Raw genomic sequence first — 23,731 nt, 5'->3', positions numbered from 1 at the left:
TTCTCCTGAGAATTCTCTTAGGTACTGTAGCTACCACCTTGCTCAGAGATGAGACTCCTTTCTAGGGTCTTTGATGAAAATAATCAGACACCAGGTTTAATTTCTAGGAATGGTAGAGTTTTCTGTGTCTTTTCTTTCTGCTAGGAAAGGCACTTAATTTATATGTTTCCCTAATATGTACAATACATAGTAGATAGATATTTAAAGGTAGACAGATATCACAAAGACTCCCAGCTTAACCAATAAAAAATTAGAAATTTTTAAAAAGGACAGCAATCTCCCTGATCCTGTTCCCCACTTTTCCAGCTCAGAAGTTACTACTATCCTGTCTTTGTACATTATCTTTCCATTGTATGCTTCTATTCTTTTATCTGTTTTTATTTGTATGTTTATTTATTCTTCCTTCCACTATGTGAATATATGCACAAACAGTATATAAGATTGTTTTGAATGTTTAAAAATTTTACATAAACTTTAGAGTATACATTATTCATCTGCAACTTGCTCTTTTCCTCAACATTGCACTTTTGAGATGAATGCATTTTGATTTGGTGGCACAACTTATTCATTTTCATAGTTGTATGGTATTTTGCTATCAATATTTATTCCTACATATGCGCTTGGGTAAGAATGTAAGAATGACTGTAGAGACTATTTCAAGACAGATTTGCTGAGCCATAGGCATATGCATCCTCAATTTTATGAGATACTGATAATAACTTGCTTTCCAAAATATTTATACCATACTTTATTCCAGACCACAATGAATGAGGCTAAGCTGTTTCTCTACATTCTCAACACACCTATTTATCTAAAATGTGCTAAATAAATAATCTTTCCAGATATAACAGAAAACCAGACCCTGATGGCATCTGAGAGACTAAGATGTGTTTGGAACATTCCAGTCTGTAAAACATAGTGCAAAATCTGATTTCACATCAACTTTCTTATTTCTCAACCTATGAGAGAGATTAACTGACTTGTCCCTTAACACTTACTTTAGTATTAATTATATTAATAATAAAGATGATAATATTAACAACTGTTAATGTCATTGAATGCTTACCATATGCCAAGTGCTGTCCTGAGGACTTTAATTATATTGTCTATTTAATTAATTCTGGGAGGGACATAATGATATTATACCAATTTTAGAGATGAAGAAACTGATTCACAGAAATATTACATAGGGGCACCTGTGTGGCTCAGTGGTTGAGTGTCTACCTTTGGCTCAGGTCTTGATCCTAGGGTCCTAGGATTGAATCTTATTGGGCTCCCCCCCACCCCAGGGAGCCTGCTTCTCCCTCTGCCTATATCTCTGCCTGTCTCTCAGTGTCACTCGTGATAAATAAATAAAATATTTTTTTAAAAAAGGAAATATTACATCAATAATTAGTAAGTAGGGTTAGTGGATTTAATATATACTCAGTCTATTCCAGTTAGGACAGGTGAGAAAGGATAGGTGGGAACAGACTGGAAAGAGAGACATTAGGTATCATAATCCTTAATTTCTAAAAGTTCAGAATCTAGTTAGTATTTAAATTACATCAAAGAAACAATTTAATTTAATTTTGCCTAGGAAAATTGAAAATGATCCTTATAGATTATCAGACTTTACTGAGCAATGGAGATGAGAGAAAAAAAGGCAAAAAAAGGAAGGGAGTAGCTTTTTATAAAATATAAGGAAGTAGAAAATACAATGTTTGGTAAAGTTAATTTATCAAATCATTAATTCAACAAGTAATTTCTGAACATCTGCACTATGGCACTGAGCTAAGTTCTGGGATACAGAACTGAATGAGAAAGTCACCATCCCTCCCCATAGACAGACGTACTTGGAGATTGAGTAACTGGGAAAATGGGAGCCAAAAAATAAAAATAAAAAAGAAGAAGAAGAAGAAGAAAATAAGACTGAAAAGACAGGTTGTGTCTAATTACAAAGGACTTTCAAATATCAGTCCTAGAAGTGTGCACTTGTTCCGAGGGCAGCGAGGAATCAGAATGAGTCACTGTGAGGTGAGTTGCATTATTCATTAATTTATTCACTGAACACTTATTCTACCTCTGCTTTGCTTTGCTGAGGAAGTAGAGATGGAGAAGCTCATATTACAAAGGAAGTGACAAATAAGTATATAAAATTGAAAATAGAGTGTGAGAACTGAAACAGGAGTTTGCGCAGAATAGAGACGCCTAACCCAGAATGGGAAAGTGTAGTGAGGAGTGGGAGATACTCCAAGGAGGTTTTTGGGATAAAGAAAATTGTCTGAAGAAATTTAACAATTGTGTTTAGTCTTTCTTTCTTTTTTTTTTTATTTGAGTGTAGTTTCCATACAATGTTACATTAGTTTCAGTTATGCAATGGAATCAGTTATGCTATGCTCATGGGGTAGCCACTATTTGCATGCAACCCCATTATAATACCATTGACTATCATGAACCTTTTATTCCTGTGACTTACTCATTCCATAACTGGAAGCTTGTATTTCCCACTCTCCTTCACCCATCTTGCCCATCCTCTACTCCTCTCCCCTCTGGTGACCATTGGGTATTCTCTGTATTTATAGGTCTGATTCTACTTTTTGTTTGTTGGTTTATTTATTTATTTTCCTTTTAGATTCCACATATACGTGAAATGATATGTTGTTTTTTTTTTTTTCTTTCTCTGTCTGACTTATTTCACTTAGCTGAATGCACTCTTAGGTCATTAAGATCTTGCCACAGATGGCAAGATCACATCCTTTTTTATGACCAAGTAGAATTCCTCTGTATGTGCATGCATGTGTGTGTATACCACATATTTATTTCATTAATCTGAGTAAAGTCTTTTATAGAATAGCATTTATTTGCTTTTTCTGGTTTCAAAAGTGTTGCATGTTCACTGTAGAAAACTTGAGAACCACAGTCATATTTAACAAGGATATACATCTTAAAGATTTGTGTTTGTGTATGTATCCTGCCTTTTTATGACTACAATACAAATTAAGAATGAATAATTAATAAAAAATGTTATGTGATCATTTTAGTTCATGCAATAATATAGTACATATTTCCTTATCATTGTATATCCTTCAATAACGTAGCTTTAAATTGCTCATTTGTATATAGTATTATAATTTATCTAGTCCTTTAATATTGAAAATATCTGTTTCTCCCCATATTTGCGATTTTGAACAGGGCCACATTGAATATTGTTGTACAAAAATCTTAGAATATATCTGAGTACTTTTAAAGATAAATTTAGGGACACCTGGGTGGCACAGCAGGTGAGTGTCTGCCTCTGACTCAGGGTGTGATCCCGGGGTCCAGGATTGAGTCCTGTATCAGGCTCCTTGTTGTGAGCCTACTTCTTCTCTCTGCCTATATCTCTGCCTCTCTCTCTCTCTCTGTGTGTCTCTCATAAATAAATAAATAGAAACCTTAAAAAAAATAAAGATAAATTTATAGAATTTGGATTATAGGTCATAATACCCACTAAAACTTCTAACCCTATCATGCTAAAGAAGGAAAGCCCTCATAGTATAGTTAACAAGAAATTGAATTGATGAAACTTGCATTTTAGAAAAATCATATTTCAAAATATTACGTGGGGAGAACAGAAAGATTGGAAGCAGCAGGCCAGATACGCTTTATTGCAGAAATCTAGGTGAGAAAAAAATAAAGTCTACATAAATGAAGCCACATTAGTGTTGGAATATGGCAGAAATTTTTAGAGATATTAATTTTATAGAAACTAGTGGATTAGGGAGAGTGGCTGAGGGACAGGAATGGAATAAAATTGATTGTGGATTATATTCTTGTTTCTGACATGGTTAACTAACTGGATGGACAGTGGTATCCTTCTTCCCTTAGATAGAGAAGACAAGAGAAACAGGCTTGGGAGGAAAGATAGAGGAGTTCCGCTAAGGCTAGTGGACTTTGACCTGCCTGTGGACTATTTACATGAATAAATTATTTAGGCAATAGGACAAGTTTGGGCATCAGGGGTACAAATAAATTAGAGAAAGATGTGGGAGTCAGCAATCCCTAAACATAGCAACAGTCATTGGTGTGGATGGATCTCCCAGAGGTATTGAGGACTACAGAATGAGATGAGTAGGAGGCTCATGGTGGTATCTTCTGACATAATAACATGAATTAATAATAATAATAATCCATAATAACATGAATCAGAGGAAGAAACAGCCATAATGGAAACTGAGAAGGAGAGGCCAGAGAAATAGGAGGAAATCCGGTGGTAAGTAGAGTGAGTGAAAACAAAGGAGGAGAACTTCCAACAAGGGAGAAGTTAACAATGTCACATGTCAGAGCAAGGCCTAACAAGAATAAAAGGTGTTCTTTAAATTTCTGTGGAAGGCTTGTCCAGAGCAGTTTCAGTAGAGCAGAAGGGACAGACACCAGAATGCTATGACTAGACTTGTGTTTCAATGACATGATTTTCGTGCAGTGGGGAGAAAGGTGTAGGGAAGGAAGAAACAAGGAAATGGAAGGCTAGTGAAATGGAGAGGGAATTACGGTTCCGGAAAGGGTATAATAAGGACTAACCCAGGGCAGTTGCCATGGCATTAGATAGAAAGAAACTGTGGCCTGAAGGTTTACCAAATAGATGGATATAATATGTGGGAGAGAGGATGGAGCTCAAGAGAGCACCAATATTTTAATCTGATATAACTGAGAATATTGCAAAACCATCAACAAAGGCAAAGTTCTGGGGGAAAAATAGGAATTTTTGTTGGTAAAGGTAAAGAAGGAGAGCGGAGTTCTACCATGGATATGTTGATTTGAGGTATATCTGGAGAAGTTTAAGGGTATGGTAATATTCACACTGATGGTAGCTGTTAAGGGTCTGCAGCCCAGGGCAGAGATCTAGGTTAGAAACAAAGATCACTGAGTTTTTCCCATGAAAATGGGACTTAGAATCACGGGAAAAGCTGGAGTAGCTCAAAGAGATCACTGAGAATTAAAAGAATAAGAAAAACCTTGAACATTTATTTATTTATTTTTAAGATTTTATTTATTTATTCATGAAAGACAGAGCGAGAGAGGCAGAGACACAGGCAGAGGGAGAAGCAGGCTCCATGCCAGAGGCCCCATGTGGGACTCAATCCCGGGTCTCCAGGATCACGCCCTGAACCAAAGGCAGGCGCCAAACTGCTGAGCCACCCAGGGATCCCCCATGAACATTTAAATAAATAGGTAACATAGGTGGAGTCACTGAAGAAAACAAGGAAGATGTGATCAAAACAATAGCAGGAAAACCAGTAAGATATTAATTCAAGAAAGTAGAGGAGAGAGAGTTTTAGGAAGCCATGGTCATGGCCAAATCAGCTGCAGGCCAGACAATCAGGCAGAGGACCAAGGAAGACACTTGGGATCTGGGCTACTTGCAACTTTTTTTGTCTTGGGAAAAAAATTTTAGAATATTTATATCTTTTGTAATACTGTGACTTACATTGTCTTCTAGGTTTTTTTTTTTTTTTTTTTTCCTTTTTTCTTCTTTCCTTTTGCATGGAGTTAAATACCTATCTTTGTTTAATTCTATAACACAGCTTTTGATTTGTCTTCCCTTTTCTTAAGATTTTCTTTTATTTATTCATGAGAGACACACACACACAGAGACAGAGAGAGAGAGAGAGAGAGGCAGAGACACAGGCAGAGGGAGAAGCAGGCTCCATGCTGGGAGCCCAACGCGGGACTCGATTCCATGTTTCCAAGATCAGGCCCTGGCCTGAAGGCGGCACTAAACCGCTGAGCCACTGAGGGCTGCCCTGATTTGTCTTCCTGAGTGAAGTTATAGGAAATATACTATGACCAAACTTACATTACTAGAAACTAACCAGTCTGACCTCATGAAAATTTATCAAAGGCAAAACTTTATGTGGGTTTCTCTTACCTTTTGCCATTCTAAAGAAAATAAGTTGTGTTAATTCATGTATCAATTCATATACCACTTTCTTTTTATCTACTGGAAATTTCCCCCTGATATCTATAGCTAAATTTAATTCTAGATTCTCACACTGGGCTACTAGGAGGAACTTCTATTCTTGTTTGAAAAGTAACATATCTCCAGCAGAGACTGCTCAATGGGTGATTCTCTTTTCTGGGTTATTTCAATAAACTGAAAATTCAATAAAAAATTTATTTGTTTTCAATTATCAAGAATCAAACATCATTTTCCAGATGTAAAGTTAATTTCTCCATATTTGCACATAGCTTACAAACTTAAACAATGAATGTAGTTTGATGCTATTCCTATAATCCAGTCTATTTTTCTGTATTCTCCTGGGAAAAGAAAGCAGGTTTGTTACAGCTCACCTATTTACTCAAAAACATAGACTCATTTATTTTTTCTTTGGTGTTTCAGTCAGGTTTCCAGAGGTAAATGCTATAAATGAGCTGGTCAGTTGTTTAGATAGTGTATTTCACTCAGACTAGCATTTAGACAAATCTGTGTTGGGTTGCCTGGGCTGAAAAAAAGGTGTTAGAGAATCTGTGCCAGAAAGAAAGACTTGAAAATAATATATTAAAACATTGAACAATCAAGTTGCTTTAATATCTCTCCTGATATATTTACAAAGATACTTTATTTTTTTTTTTTATTTATTTTTTTTTTTTTTTAAATTTTTTTTTTAATTTTTTATTTATTTATGATAGGCATCACAGTGAGAGAGAGAGAGGCAGAGACACAGGCAGAGGGAGAAGCAGGCTCCATGCACCGTGAGCCTGACGTGGGATTCGATCCCCGGTCTCCAGGATCGCGCCCTGGGCCAAAGGCAGGCGCCAAACCGCTGCGCCACCCAGGGATCCCTACAAAGATACTTTAAAACATAATGTAATTTATACCCACAGTAAAAAATCCAAATAGTATACGAGCTTAGAGAATGCGAAGTAAGTTAAAAGGCCAGGCTTCAGATTCTTCATCTGTAAATCCTGTCCTCAGAAGCACAGCATGGCAGTTTCTTCTGAATTCTTTCAGTAATAATTATTCTAAGCACATGGAGTATCTGGTGCCCTTGCTTTTTTTACTTAATATTTTGATGGTTAATTCATATCATTGCATATAAAGATACCACACTTTTTTTTACACAATGGATATATATATATATATAGTCAAGACTTATTTACTGCTCTCCTATTGGCAATTGTGTACTTTCTAGTTTCTAACTCTTGACACCACAGCAGTGATCATTTTTTTGTGAAGTAACAGGATATTAAATTGGAAATTTTGGCCAAGATTCTAAGACAATTGACCAGAGATACCAAAAAGAGGTATCTGACTAAAATCCCAATTGGAGATATTTTTACAGTTCTTGAGTTCCTTACTCACTTCCAGGTTATAAAAAAAACTATAGGGAGGAAAAACAGAAGATCTTATGAGAATGAGTTTGGAGAGCTAACCCAATACAGAGGGGCAGAAGTGAAGAATGGTACTTTTTATCTCAAGCTTTGAGGAAGTGGCTTTATTGCGAACTCCTGGAAAGCTTGTAGTGTCTTTCTGAGAGAAAAACAGAGCTGAAGGAGGCGTAGCTGACAGAAGGATTAGATGCATTGCTCATTTCACCAGCAGTGCAGTCATAAGCTTCTCAGGATCCCCCAGGGCTCACTGGCACATGGTTGCTCACGCGCAGAAGCGCACAAACATACACTCCCCCCCCCCCCACACACACACAGGGTATCAGCAATAAACATCAGCAGAGAAAAAACCCAGCTTTCAGTCATACCAGTAGAGTAAAAAAGTTCTGTTTTATCTCTCCCTTTCCTTCACGATTCTCTAACTTTGGAGGCCTCAGTAACAAGACCTTGCAAGTTGGGTGATGGAGGAGGTGACAGGAAAAAAGAGCGTGCACAGGGCACTCCCTCCCCCAAAGGCTGTAAAGCTGCAGGGCAGGAGATCTGTCTTAAGCTGGGAGATTGCTGTACTGATGGAAATACTGGATGAGACATTCTAATTTATGAAACAAAACTGCATTTTGCAACTTAAGTAACCGCAGGATTTTCTTTCGGGCTGAGAGTGACCAGAAGATACATGGGGAATTTTTATTGGTGGTAATGGGAAAAACTTCCCCAGTGAATACATTTTTAAAAGGAAAGTGGTAGGCAAAAATGCAGTTGCATTCTGAATTCATCTCACAATTGTTTTTAAAATGATCATATACCCATCTTTGCGTACATACAAGGAATCAATTTTAAGTAACTACACTATACTAATTCATGGATTTCCAGAGCAGAGGAGACATAATTAACTTACAGTAGGAATAATTGAAACTAAAACCGTATTCCAGGGTGCACTTTCCAAAATGGTAATCATAACCACATGTGTCTTTTAAAATCTAAATTAATTAAAATTAACAACTCAGTTCCTCGGTTGTACTAACGTATTTTAAGTGTTTAGTAGTTGCATGTAGCTCTTGACTCTCTGCTTTGACAGGGAAAAGTTTTGGAACACTCCTAAAACCATAGAATTTTTGGTCCTTATAACACACGTTAAACCATTTAATTCTCAAAAAACACAGTGGCAAAGGCATAATTATTATTCCCACAAAATAGATTTTTTAAAAAATGAAGATCAGAGAGATTTAGGAACTTGATCACATTCTTTGATTCCAGGTCCCATGTTCTTTCCTCTAACCCACATTTTTCAACCCTCAAACTGAGTATAAAATATAAAATTAGCTTCACTCTACTTTCACCGTGCAATGGAGAATATTCTAAAATCTAGAAATCCCTAAGGGAAGGGAGGCTTTGCCCTTCTCTATGTCATTACTAGGAAGAAACACAGTTTTGTTTCTCCTTTCTAATACCTGCCATCTTACAGCCCATGAAATTTATCAATAGAGGTAGATTCAACTAAAAGATAGTTTTAATGAATGGGAAAGGTATTAATAGCAATACCAAGTCCTAAATATCTGCACTTACCTATATTATTCTTTCACTTCAGTAGGGGTCTCTAAAAGGCTTCTCACTGACTGGGATACGTAATAGATTCTTTTGAGACTTGCTTTTTGTTTTGTTTTGTTTGTTTTGTTTTTGTTTTTTTTTTTTTTTACAAATGAAGATGAATGAAATTTATAATAAAACTGCTTCACACTGAACATCTAGTGGTTTGTTGCAGATGGCTGTTTTATTATTTAGGGGGGATACAGGAGCAACGGAGGGGGAAAAGATCATTAGCAGTAAGTCAGTATGAATACACACACCCTTCCTTTCTAGGAGGACCAGAAAGGTCCAACTGGTGCATGGACTAAGGGAGTTACCTCCAAGTTGTGAGCCCTTGGAGGCTGAAACTCAGAAATTGAATCTAAGGAAGTCTTGAGTTCAGAACTTGTAGTCCCTGGTTGCTCAGGAGTGAAAGACAAAGAATGAATTGGGCTCTGTCTACATCTCTTCACTCTCACGACCACTTTCCTCATTCAGGCCACTGCCATTTTTCCTTGTCTCTATTTCTGTTCTACTTTGTGGTTTCCATACCCCTGCAATGTAAATCATAAATTGGATCATATCATTCCCTTGATTTAAACTCCCCTGTGTCTTCCTTCTTTTAGGCTTAAGTTCAAGTTCCTCAGCAGGTCTTGTAAGGTCATTCAGGCCCAGCCCTGCTGGCCTCTGCATCCTTTTCTCTTGCCGCTTCCTCTGTCCTCTCACCTCAGTCCCTACTGCACTGCCATGGCCCGGCCTTCCTCAGCTACTTAATTCCTGAACGAGCCACACTCACACTCATTTCTCCATCCTCTGTATCATATTCCTTTTACCTGAAGCTCCAGTTTGGCTGTCATTGGAACCCAAATAGCACAATCTTCAGAACCCATTTCATAAACACTACAGGATAATATGGGGCAGATAGGCTGAAGGGTGTCTCCTATCCTTAGGATCCCAGCTGCTACTTTCGTCCCTCTCTTCTGTTATACCTATACATGGTATGAGCCTTCTGCTGGGTTGGGCTAGCACCCATCAGTATCATCTCTACATTGGATCATCAATTCTGATGACACAGTATTACTTCTCTCTCTTTAAAATATTTATTTTTAAATAAAGAAACATAAAAATAGAAACCCATTGGGGGCTGCCCCCGTGGCTCAGCGGTTTAGCGCCACCTGCAGCCCAGGGCATGATCCTGGAGACCCTGGATCGAGTCCCACGTCAGGCTCCCTGCATGGAGCCTGCTTCTCTCTCTGCCTGTGTCTCTGCCTCTCTCTCTCTCTCTCTGTGTCTATGAATAGATAAAATAAAATCTTTAAAAAAAATAGAAACCCATTTTACTAAGTAATACCCAGTCATCTTGGTAGGTTTGTAAAAGAGAAATGAACAGTTAGGTTGGGTAGGCTTAGGTTAACACATTCCTGGATGCAGAATGATATTAAAAATATTCAATAGTGGATATGCATGGAAAACTGACCTATCAGAATGGATGCTGGCCAGTGTATGATATCTGGGTGTTCTCACTGAATATCTACTTTGCTTGGAAGCAAGGAATAGGCATGAAAATATGCCTTATTTTTATAAACTTCCAATATTGAAAACACCCATGTTTCTGGGCAATAATGTCAAGGGATATCTTTAGAAGCCTAACTGTGCATAAATGGGAATATTTCTCCTGGCCAAAACAAAAAGGAAATTAGATACTAATGGTTGCATGCAGTGCTTTGGCTCCCCTCTTGTGTAATTTACATTGCTTGATCTCTGGTGTCTTCAGTTGGGTTTGGCAGTTTCCTAAAGTTCAAAGTCCCTGTGATTAACCTATGCACTCTTGCCTGTTGCAATTCGACGATTTATTTTCTCTTCCAGGATTTGTTGTTATGACCAGTAAGTTGGTTGAGAATGTTGATAAGAGAGGTCTCTTAGTAACTTCTTTCTTCTTGGATGTCATTTTTTCTTCAGTTTTTGTTATTATTATTTTGAAATATAACTTAGTACTGTTTGTTAATGGAGAGGCATCTTTATGTTTCTCTGTAGCTGTCCATTTCTAGTAATTTTTAAAAAATATTTTATTTATTTTTTTAAGAGAATGAGAGAGAGAGCATGAGCAGAGGGCAGAGGTCACCCCCTTCTCTCTTTTCTTAACTATATGATTGTCTCAGTAGTAGATAAATAGGTAAAATTGCCTCTGGTACCTTCCTAATGCCACTTTGTACCTTCCAATATAAGGACTCCCCCCACCCCCCACCTACTGCTCGCCCCAGGCTCACTAATTAGTGAACAAAGTAAGGTGATATATAAAAATAAAGCAGTGTGGAGAAGGGCATTTGGAGCAGGACCCTCTGTGTTGCCCTGCAGGTGGGTCAGCCTTCTTATCAGGACCCAAGTTTCAACTCTATAGAACCTGCACTTCTCTGCTTCAGAAGCAAAAGGTTTTCCCAATGTTTTTGCGTAGTTTTCCCTGTTTTAAGTAGGTTCTATGAAAGTAGCTGAGGAAATAATTATTTTTGTAGACTTAAGGTATAAATAATAAGGAAAGCTTTGATATCTATAATCTTCACTGAAGAGCTGATCAATAACAGTGAAACTTGATTAACACTTTTTGAAACTTCTATTAATATACCTTAGTCCCTATTTTGGGGGGGGAATTATGATTTTAGAGTTCACCTGCATGAAACAAGACTATAAATTTTGAATATAAACTTCATGAGAGTCAGGACTTGTTTTTATTTTGTATTTGTTACTTCTTTACTGTTTTATTGTGTGATAGAATGTATGAGAAATTTGTCTTTGTATCAGAACTTTCTGATTTAATAAATTATTTTTCTAATACTTTAAAAAAAGATCTTTTTTTTTTAGCTTAAAACAATAATCATTTTATTGTCTATCATAGTTTCTGTAGATCAGGAATTTGGAAAGGACTCAGCAGGGACATTCTGACTCAGTGTCTCTTATATACTTGAAGTCACATGAGTGGCTACAGTTGGAACAGCAGGGGGCTGGAACAGCTGGAGGGGGCATGCCCAGGCATTTTTTTTCTCTTAATGTAGTCTCAGGACCATTCCATATGGTTTCTATACATGGGCTAGTTTGAGCTTCCTTATACCTTGGACTCAGAGCAGTCAGACTGCTTATCTGTTGGCTCAGAGCTCCAAGCATAAGTATTGCAACTAGGAAGGCATAGCTATGTTACTTTTTATGACCCAGCCTCAGAAGTCACAATGTCACTTCTTCCATACTCTATTGGTTAAAACTGTTACAAACTGTTTAATGGTATGGGATATATCCACCTCTCTATTTAATAATGTCAAATTCACATTTAAGAAAATCCCAAACACGTAGTATGGGAGATGCTGGATTTGTGGTTCTCTTTGGAAAATACTATCTCTTCACAGGGGTCATGTTATCTGTTATGGGTCTTTTTTTTTTTTTTTCATAGGAAAACTTAAAATATTTTATTGGAGTAATCTAGAAAATTTGAGAATTGTTACATCTTTGGTATTTATAAATGTAGTAACTTCTGTGGGTAAGTATACAGGGACTTACAGGATCAGAAGATACAAATTGAAACATTCTAGCACCTTTTAATATAAATAGAAATGCAGTGATGTAGAGGTAAAAAAAAAAAAAATCTTTAAATAAGTTGTTTTTTTCCCCACCAGTTCTGCATAGCCTTCTCTAGGTCAAGCAGACTCCCCACTGAGCAGGGAGCCCAGGACCCTGGGATCATGACCTGAGCTGAAGGCAGATACTTAACCAAATGAGTCAGTGAGGTGCCCATTTCTAGTCATCTTTTACATGAGTGTATATGTGTGTATGCATATGCATGCCAAATGGTATTGCCATTTGTTTGCCTTTATTCTCTATCTTGCTAATGATTGTATAGCATGTGGCTAAATCACAACTGCTTTAAAATTCTGCTCATAAGGCTTTTTTCCTTTATGAAGATATGTATAATTTATGACTTTCTAATTGATTCATTTTACAGAAACTTTAGTTTTATTTATTTATTTATTTGTAAATTTATCGTAAGCATTATTTTAAAATAAAATTAAAGAATTACTAATTTTTAAATAAAATTAGGGTTTTTTTCTTTCTTTTTTTTTTTTTTTTTACTAAAAGAAGGAGGTAGAAATGAAAGTAAATTCTGCAGTAATATTTTGGATGACACTTTATGTACTCTTGACTCACTTCTGTGATTTCCTCTTCATTCATTTTGTTGTTTAATTCTTGTGTTAATGAGTGCTCTGTTGTCATGTGTACTTCCTATTTAATTTGAGCAATTGTACTTATTTCCTTATTCTAATCCTTATTTCAGAGCATGGTTCTGAAGTGATTGCTTCCTGATGGTTATGCTATGATCTCTCTACAGTTACTGGAGGGTGTGGAGAGGGAGGGTGGTGTGAGAGCAGGGATTGGTTTCAGGCCAAGAGGATGCCAACAAGTCCATTGTGCTGAGCAAGGCAAGCCAAACCCTTCACCTGTGTATTTCACTGGTATCTTCTTGCGTTGAACTGCTGCCTCCAACACTCCACTGCATACTCTCAGGTCCCCTTCTCTTGTGTAATCCCCATTTACCTCAGATAACTTTATTTGGGATGGTCCCCACTTCTTGATATGTCTGGACAGGAAAAGGTCCAATCTGCCAACTCTATATGTGGACTACATTCCCACCTTTGTAGATAAGGAATTTTCCTTCTACTCTCAGCTTCCTGTGCAAATCTTTATAAGCCACATAATCTGTGTCTTAGTTTCTTATCTGCAAAAAGAGGTAATAACACTGGCTACTCTTAAGATAGCCCTGAGGATTAATAAACTGGCATTCAAAAGCACAAGTGTCTGAAATGATACGCCTTCCAAAATTCAAGTTACTATTATTACTACCATCCTCCCCTTTTATAGCCAGCAGGTTAATAACTCATATAGGATCTAGTATTTATGGAAGGCTTTGGATTTTTAAAAGTACTTTATAATGTTTAATCATTTGGAAAAGCCTCTTCCTGCATAGTCTCATCATCATACTTCTTTGGGCAAAGGATTTACTGAGTCTTCTGTAGATCTCCCTTTCTCATGAACTCTTCATCATCATGCCAATTGATATTATTATTTTTTAGCCCTATTTTGTCTCTCATTTGAAAGATTTGTTCATATCAAGGCTGCTTGGAGTGTATGGGATTAATTCTTATGATTAATTGGATAATATATATGTAACTTGACTTATAAATTTGTAACGCTCAAAAAAATCTTGTTTCATTAGAGAAAAACTGAAAAGATTAAAAATGTGGCTGAGATTTGAATGGAGAACTCCAGAATGGAGGCTAGGACCAGGGGCTGACTTCAGGAGCTTATCAAGACATGATTGGATAATCAAAAGGTGGAGCCTGGACAAAATGTTTACTTGTCTGGGTAAGCCTTCAGTGTTTACATTGGCCAATTGATCCCCTTTCATCCTCTGATGCCCACTAGGAGACTAACATCCATTAAGCTCAAGTCTTTGGCAGTCCTGCTTTATTCATTGTTTACATCCTGAAATAGCATGATTCTTTTGGCTCTTTATCCCTCTTGATCTCCCATGCTGCATTTGGATTCAATGGCTAAATCTGATTCAGAAAAGTCCCTGGGACTTTACTTAGGGACTAGTTTAATTACTGCCAGGTTTTTCCCAGTCCTCCTGAAAGGAGATCAGACATTGCTTTGATCAATATCTTTTTGTCAGTGGTTTGCTTCTCTTCCCACCATACTGCATGCCTCAGGTATCTGATGCCCTCAGGAACCTCCAGATGTTGTAGTCTTCTTGAGGTTTCTTCGCTAATACCCACTCTTCAGACCCTTCTTTTAATTTCTCTATCTGGATGGGTCAGTGCCAGTCAGGAGGAAGACCTTCTGCCCTCAGGACCTTGCTATTTCAAGGTTTCACCACTAGAGAGTGATGTTTTCTTCTTATGATCCTTTAAATGGTTTATATTGAAATGGATTTTGTTAAATAAATTTTTCCATAAATGAAATTGTCTATATATTCTAGTGAAAAAATAAGCCTGTATATTGTATGGAATAAAAATTGAAACATACAGTAAAAAAAATTTCTCCTGAAAGCCATGATATTAAGCCTACTACTAAATGATCAAAATTTGATTGAAACTTTTACTGCTTCAGTTGAAATTGAGTGTGAAGATTTGTGACTTTGAATTTTGCAGTTCAAATATGGGTTTTTTAACTTTCCATGGTCTATCTAGTTTTTCTGAAACCGTTGTGCATAATGCAGTTACATTTTACTTTCTTGGTTTTCATCTGGAGACATTTGTAAAATAAACCATGCCTCTAAGTTAATTAATTCCTCAGTTAATTCATTCCCCAGTTATTCCAAGTTAATTAATTCTTCAGTTAATTCATTCCCCAGTTTATTGATGGTACCTACACAAGAATATGTGCAGGTTTTTCTAAATGGACAAAAGAATTTGATATGTATAATCTTAAAAAATCAAAGTCTGGCCAACTTTTAATGCCCAAGAAAGAAAAACGAGTTGTCACTAAGATTCCACATAATCTTTATCTTAGCTATCTTTATTTAATATACAAAAAAATGCATGGCCACATGATTCTTTACTCAGAAGGTCAAAAAATTTAGCTCTACGGAGATTGTATTGGGATAAGGCAAGTGGCAGAACCAGTTGACAGCAAATCTGAGAAGAAAGGAGAGCAATTCCTTGCGGGATAGGCCTGGGAGGAGGAAGAAAGAGAAAATAGCGTTTGCTGCTTCATTGATTTTAAGAAAATCTCAGACTCTTTAATTTTTAACAAAATCCCAAATCACTCAACTCTTTTCAAGCACCACAATTTTAATGTTAAACCGATTTTGGGATTTATCTTCCTGTTGTGAAAAAAACAAACATTTGGAAGTCAGGGACCTAAAATCTGATATTGACCTCATAACCAACTAGGTTAAGTTTTTTTGGTAACTAATAATTTCAATGTTTTAATTTTCATATTTATAAAAGAAGACAACTGAAGTTGATCAGTATTTAAATATGCACCATGGAAAACCAAGTTCTGTGGAATGACTCCAGAGCTCCCCATTCAGTGAACAGGGCAGTAGCAAGGTGAGGGTAGTGAACTTTTATCTTCCTTCCTTTCAAACAGATGGGCTTTACTTTTATTTATTTCTTTTACAACTGTATTTCTTTAAGTTCTGGACAATATTTCCTTTAAAGAAATAGATTCTCCATGCATGAGAAAATTATGTTAGGAACTAATCAATTAAATTATTACTAAAGTCTTTTCAGTTCTAAGGATATGTTTTCTGTGATAATCAATGATAATATATATCACATACAACAGAAACATATATACATATACCAATACACACTGTTATATATTTATATATTACCTTTCCCCAATATGACTCGAAATATCTAATCATAAAAATATACACACAATAAAATTGAAAACAATTAACAATAGAAGCTAAGCCTCACATAATAATGACAAGGTATGGTTAGTTGGGATTGGAAGAGGAAATGACTTATATCAAACAAATCAAAGGTGGGAATATAGGGATATTACTGCAAATGTATAAAAGCCCAGCCTAAGCTTCCTTAGTAGCCAAAGGAAAATCCAAAGCATGAGGTGATGCAGTCTTTTAGTAAAAGAAAACATTAGGAGGAAGAAACTTTTCCTATCCCTAAACTCTGAAAATAATTTGCCATACAGGGCTTTATATGAGAACTCCACAGACAAATTCCCTGATTACAGTTTTACAAAAATATTTAGAAATTTCATATATGGTCACATCTCATCTGTACCATGAGTAAAAACCCAAGGAGGTCAGTGCTGAGCCATCACTCTATAAAGGCCATTTTGATAGGCTGGAGTAAAATGCTTTACTTTTTAATACTGTCTCTTGATTGAAAGTGATTTAGAGATAAGACTAGAAGAACTGTGTGTGTAAATGGTTCCTGTATCCTCTTTCAGTCCCAGCATGGCTTTTAAAGAAAAGATGTGGTAGGTGAGTTTAAATTCACATTGTGAAGACACACCCGAAAGGGAGGCTCTTGAACACAGCACAGTGATGTTTTGTGTAGGAAGTAAAGTACCTGACATAGTCTTGCCTTCCTAGTTGCCTACTGAAGCTCTGCCACAAGAGCCCAGAGGTTTAGCTGGCTTGGCCATCACCCAAATGAGGCACAGTGAAAGAGGGAGAGCTACTTCAGAGTCTCTCTTTACTTCTGCCACGAGTTCAGTTTAAAATGGCTTTCCCTGGGTTACTTTAAAGAAAATTAAAAGGAGAGGACATGGGGGCGGGATTTGGTTGCACTGTTTTGGAGAATAGAAGGAGAGCTGGGTCCCTTGCTTCTGTCACCAGTGAACTACGTCCAAACCTGGCTTCCCTTTCAGAGATAAAACCCACTTAACGGTGTGGTTCCACAAATTCCTTATTTTTTAAATGTACCCCATTTCATTTTGGACAGAGTTGGAGTGTGGTGACAACAGACTGGATCTTGGTGATCACATCTTGACGATCCTTCCATTTTACAGATGGACACATGAGGCTCTCAGCAAGCAGAGTGTCACTGCAGTCACATAACTAGCTGGCCGCAAACCTAGAACTCGCTTCCAGATCTTGAGATTTCCCACCAGCATGCCATAATATCCAAAAAATTATTATAATAGTTAATGTTTGCTTTAAATATGTGTACTTGAAGGTGTGCGTGTGTTGTGTGTGTGTCTGCGCGCTTAAATCCATTCCTTTTTGTATAAAGATGGGAGATGTGGAGATGGTGACAGTATTGGCTCTTCGATTTCTGGCCCCTCACAGTTTTACTTTGTCATTCATGAGGTGAAAGAGGAAGAGAAAGAAGACAAACTTCCCCATGAGTCTGAGTTTACCTTCCTAATGACAAATTTATTTTCCCACATCACATTTTGCAAAGATATGAGAAGTGGACTTCCACAGCCCAGTTGGTCTGCTTTCCTGAGATTTGGGCAGTACAAAATTCCCTGAGTTTAGCCACAGCTTTTACAGGATATGTCTTATAAAACCTCATATGCTGATTTCTGAGAGAGCTTGCATCACTTACAATGACCATAATGGGATGTGACTTAGAAGAAAAAATGTGAATAAAAATTAAAGACAAAGTTGCATCTCATGACCATCATCTCAACCATTCTCACTTCTCCAAATTTCTTTCCAGTTTTTATCTGTAATGTATACATTTTTATACTTGCGATCATAGTTTATATAAACTTTCCAAATTAGCTTTTTCACTTAACCATACTATAAACAACTTCTTGTGTTGTTAGAAATTTTGTAAGTAGTTTTTAAAAAGATGACATTGTGCCCTCAGTTGATAGTTTATAATTTATTCAATTATTCATCTGTTATAGAACATTTGAGTTATTTGCAGTTTATTTTTCTATTATATATCATGCTCTGATAAGGAGTTTTATAAACTTAGCTGCCCTTCTTCCTTTTGAGTTATATTCCTGGGGAAAATATAAATTACTGAGAAGGGCTAAAAGAGTTTTAGGATTATGAATATACATTATCGAGGGACAGATTCTATTTTGTGGGGCCTGAAATTTATACAACTTGGGAAGGGGACCCTTTGAGAAAAATAATACAAATAGTAAACATAAATTTTTAGGGGCCTTCTCATTGCTTTGAAGGAACTCATCACACTAAGGGGCCATAAGCTCAACTTGTATCAACTTCATATTGTCAAAGATTTTCCATCAGATATTATATTAATTTTCAAATTCATAACTCAGATATGAGAACACTTTATCCCTGAATACTGTGTTTTGTGATTTAATTACAGTAGCCAGTATAACCTGGTTGCCTTTAAAACGGATAATTTGCTTTAGTGTGCATTTCCTTGCTTATTAGAAAGACCACATTCCTTATCTCTTGCTACATAATGAACTATCCCAAAACTTAGTGGCTCAAAATAAGCATTTTATTACATCTCACAATTTGATAGCTGTAAGATTCAGGTAGGGATTGGTTGGGTGGTTTTCTGCTCATCATTGTATGGACTGTGGTTCTTGGTTTGCAGATGATCTGGTCTGGAGGGTTCAAGGTGCCTTCACATTCATGTTTGGCACCTTGCAGGGACTGGCTAGGAGTTGGAGCTCCACTGGAACTGTCAACAAGAGCACCCATGTGTAATATCTCCACCAAGGTGGTCTCGGGGCAGTTGGATTTCTTACATGGCAGCTGATTTCACCCAGAGTAAGTTTCCTTCTTTCCTCCCTCCCTCCCTTCCTCTCTCCTTCTCTCCTTCTTCTTTCTCTCTCTCTCTCTTTCTTTTCCAGAGTAAGTTTTCAGAGAGACCTGAATACAAGGCTGCAAGATTTATTATGATCTACACTTGGCAATCACAGCAATCCCAGTTCCTCCTGGATTCTATTAGTCACGCAGATCACTAAGGCTAATAGAAAGTTGTAGGGATTCTCAATGAGAAGAGTAGCAAAGAATTGAACTACTTTATTTACCAAAGACTAAAAAACATTTCTTGATTGCTTACTTCTTGTATTAGTTATCTGTTCATGAACATCATATGTTGGAATTTGAACAGAATTATAAAGGTTTAAGTAAAACATTAATGGCTCCATGGCAGTAAGAAAACACAGATACTATTTTGTAATTTGCAAAAACTGGCTAAATGTGCCTTTATTAAAGTTGGAAAAATCAGATTTTTTTTAAATAGCAGGCTTAAACAAAATCACTAGTTTATAGAAATATATTATATATTACATATTGTATATTATATCCTTGTCTTCTATTTATATCTTATTTGTTTATCATTTTATTCCTTTGGTAAGATTATAAGAACAAGATGCCAGATTCTCACTGGCAAATTTAGATATAACCATTTTAAACAAATACTACAGAGAAATTGGCACAGAAGATAAAAGATGTTACAGCCATTCACCTATTTTCCTTCAGTTTCCCTTTTTTCCCTACTATGTTTTTCTATGTATGATAGGCTTCTGATACTCCACAGTTTTTATTGCCAGCAAAATTCCAGTTAGCTCTTGCTGATGTGATATCCTGGCAAGAGGCTGAGAAGTGAAGGAGATGCAAAGTGACTCACCTCTTATTTGTAGCTTTTGGGTCTCCATCCACAGCAGCTAAAGGCTATGGACTCCAGCATCCTCTGGCCATTCCAATTACCCATAATTCAGAATTCTTCCTTGGTTTCATGACCAGTGCCACATCAGATATCCTAGCATCTGCCAAGTGGTGCTCCTCTTGGCTCTGCCAGCACCTGTAAGCAGAGCCTGTTGGTAGCCTCAGCTCCAGGTGAGTGGTACCTGCCTGGCAAATCCAGTACCAGTTATAGAGGCCCCAGCTATGTTTTCAGATCAATGTGTAACACACCTTGAACCAGGTTCCTTACCTCCAGCTGAGGTGTGAAGGACCTTGTATGGTTTCTGTTTTCCTTACAGGACCTGTAGGTGCTGTGTTACTGCTAGTCATTTGTAGACATGGATAAAATGTCTAAGGAAGAATGTTTTGATTAGTGCAGCTGGCATGACAAAAAGAAAGGTGAGGGAGTCATTCAAGAAATATTGGAGCTTTCTTTTCTGAGTTTTTACTATCCTCCTTTGTTTATAGGCTTTGTGTCATAGTACCAGTTGTGTTTTGCAAGGGAAGACTGTATTTTCACAAAACAGAAAGCAAATATTATTGGGAGTAATACTCGTTTTTCTTGTCAGCGTCTAATTGAATTTTTAACAGAGAAATCACAGTAATATGTCCACTGATCATTCTGTCATTAACAGTTCCACAAGCAGGCTCTCAAAAATTAAAAAAAAAGGTGGGTTATTATTAGGAAAAAAAAAAAAAAGCTTGTGATTAACCCCACATACACACTTTTTTTTTTTAATTTTACAAAAACTAACAGATTTTGGCTTTGTTGCATTTGAAGAAATGAACTGCTCCAGAATTTTCATGCTTTAGAATGTAATCTCTGCAGTCTGTGGGAAGGGGAAAAGGCACTGCTAATTCCTTTTTAAACAAAAGAATCAACAGAATAATGTTTGTTTGTTAATGCCTTGACTCTCATATTCTTAGTTAGTTCTGCAAAATTTGATTTGAGCAAAAATTTTTTTTATTTATTGTCAAGATCCAGTAACGTTATGTTAGTGGTTTGTTAGTTTATTAGCCAATTTCTGGTTTCAGATACTACACAAATGCTAAATAGTAATTAAAATAGTAGGATCAAAATGTTTTGAATAAAGGAAAGTAAGTAGAAAACTTGAAAATTAAACATTTAATTTGGCATAATTGTAATTTTCTTTGATATTCAGCAAACAAAAATAATCTGGTATACATACATTTGAATAAACGTGAAATGTCCTGATTTATTTTTTACCATTTTAAGCCTTTTCCTTTGGCTATTAACTGTATATTTATCCTTCTATCTTTAAAGTACCACTTATTTATAGTTATTCTATGTCCTAGATGTCGTTATTTTATTAAATCACTTTGGAATACAAAAGACTGGTTCATGGGGGAGGCAAGTGGGGGGCAGTGAAAAGATAGTAAGATCATTAGGTTGCCAGTCCTGTAAGATGAAATGATTATTGGAATCAAGGGATTGGCATGAAATACTAATTTATGATAGAATTTTAAGAATTTAAGAAATTTTCTTTGTTCCCATTGTGGTTTCCTCTTCATCCTGTTTTACTCTAAATGTGTCCCTCTTTGGGAACAAACTATAATTTAATCACCATGGCCCATAAATTATGCAAAAAAATTTTTCATAAGAAGAGAACATATCTTGTTAAACATTGGAAAATAGACAAAAGGAAAATGAAAATCGGTATTAAGATTCTAACACGTCTTGATAGTACTTTAAAATGTTTGTCGGGGATCACTAGGTGGCTCAGAGGTTTAGCATCTGCCTTAGGCCTGGGGCGTGATCCTGGAGTCCCGGGATCGAGTCCCACATTGGGCTCCTACATGGAGCCTGCTTCTCCCTCTGCCTGTGTCTCTGCCTCTCTCTCTCTCTCTGTGTCTCTCATGAATAAATAAATATAATATTTTTTTAAAAATAAAATGTTTGTTGCAATCTTGTTTCCCTTTCTCTGATTTTCTAAAACATGGTAATAATAATTATATGCATTTGATTTTGGAACACATTTTAAGCTTTTCTGACTTACTGTAGTCTTATAACATACTTTACACTATTACATACTTCCAGCCAGATTATTTTTAACAGCTGCATAATATTCCAGTGAGATGATGTTTCTTAATTTATTCAATTTTGTCTACATTACAAGATATTTATATTAATTTACTTTGGCATTGAAATTGTGTAGTAATGAATATCTTTATGTATGATTAAACTATTATTATTTAGATTTCCTTAGGACTCTCTATAAACTCATTCCCTTTCTTCAAACAAAATAATCCAAATTCCTAAGTCAATCCTTAGATATTTTTATGTGAATCTCCTGAAAGTTTCCACATCATATTTTAATAATTCTCCCACTGGGACTGATCTTATATTTTCAGTATTTCTGGCTCCTGTTTATTTATTTTATTATTTTACCCACTTTTCTGTATGGTTTTAGATTTTTATGGTGTTCCATTCTGACCACAGCCATAATTTCACACATTGTTGATTAATATAATAATTTATATCTATTCTTAGTACAGGGAATAAATATTTTATATTTTTGGAAGTTTCCACTACCCCCACCACCCACCTCAGGAGTGTTCAAGAATCATTTAGAATGCTGTTGGTAAATGCTTCATCTTCCTTATATTGCAAAACTGAAAATTAACATCCCAATTATCAAGTTCCTTTGAGTACATAAGGATCAAAGACGCTTTTAGATTACAAGGAGAGGCAACAAAGGAACATGAGGAAGTAAGGAAGAAAAACAGCTGGAGGAGCCCATGAGCAAAACTTTCCTGAACTGATACCCCATTGTGGATGTAATAGGAGCTCTGGCCATAGGGTGGTAATTCTTGCAGGGGTTCCATCAGAAGCTCCCTACCCCAGGTCTTCTTCATCAAGGACTTTAGGAATATTGCCCACGGATCACTCTGCATATAGCATTAGGGAGTGTGCGCTCTGGAACAAGATTTGTGGGCTTTGGCTCCTGTCCCATTTACTCCCTAGAGTATGATGTTGGATAATTGAATTAATCTTTACGTACCCAAGTTTCCCCATCTGCCAAAAGAAGACAATAATATGGTGTATCCCCTAGCACAGCTGTGCTGATTAGAGGAGACAACAGCTACAAAATACTTGGATAGATGCTTGGCACAGAGGATGCCCAATGAGTGCTAGCTGTCCATAGTTGCTACAAATTTAATTTAATCTATACTAGACAGTCTTTTCCCTATTTCTGTCAGATTTCTCATGTTTTCAGTATCTTTATTTTCTATTACTATATTTTATTTGCAATGATTTAAAAATACTAAAAGTGAATTTTTCTCACTTTGTTCTGTTTTCATTCTCTTCCTTTGATAATTCAGCAGAATTTATTTTCTATTTCATTTTTATTCATAGTTAAAACCTATTTAAGGAATGTTTCTATTCCCTTCTGTATATTTTATAAGTACCATCTCATTTTTAGCTTGGACATCCAAACCAGTTTTAAGAATCTTCCTTATTTCTTGCCTCTTTTCCATGATTACATGTTGTTTTCATTTTAGTTTATGTCTGTCTGTGTGAGTTTGATTGGAATGCTCATTTTGGCTATTATTTGAATACCAAAAGATATATGCTAGAGAAATAAATGTTTTAATATCGTTTTATAAAAAGCTTATAAGAGATAAGTGGCTAGGATATTGATAGAATTT

At 36.3% G+C, this 23,731-nt stretch overlaps 1 protein-coding gene across 10 annotated transcripts in view; it reads left to right on the top strand.

The window, feature by feature from the left end:
* Window positions 1-23,731, top strand: part of MACC1 (MET transcriptional regulator MACC1) — a 168,701-nt gene that overhangs the window by 4,164 nt on the left and 140,806 nt on the right. For 6 of the 10 annotated variants that reach the window (XR_007402039.1, XM_049093687.1, XM_049093688.1 and 3 more), the window contains exon 2: window positions 14,168-14,316. The exons of 1 other annotated variant lie outside the window; for it this stretch is intronic. Coding sequence is in view for 8 of the 9 variants with exons in the window: in XM_049093687.1 (XP_048949644.1) it covers window positions 14,190-14,316 (127 nt within the window). In the remaining variant the exon portion in view is untranslated. Of the gene's footprint in view, window positions 1-14,167; window positions 14,317-15,905; window positions 16,008-18,962; window positions 19,139-23,731 lie in introns of all 10 variants that reach the window. 3 more of the 10 variants (XM_049093686.1, XM_025464321.3, XM_025464322.3) reach the window with 3 other exon arrangements.

Source organism: Canis lupus, chromosome 14 (genome assembly GCF_003254725.2).
Source record: "Canis lupus dingo isolate Sandy chromosome 14, ASM325472v2, whole genome shotgun sequence".
NCBI classification, from domain to species: Eukaryota; Metazoa; Chordata; class Mammalia; order Carnivora; family Canidae; genus Canis; species Canis lupus.
The sequence above is the reverse complement of the archived record's forward strand: the minus strand, read 5'-3'. Positions and strand labels throughout refer to the sequence as shown.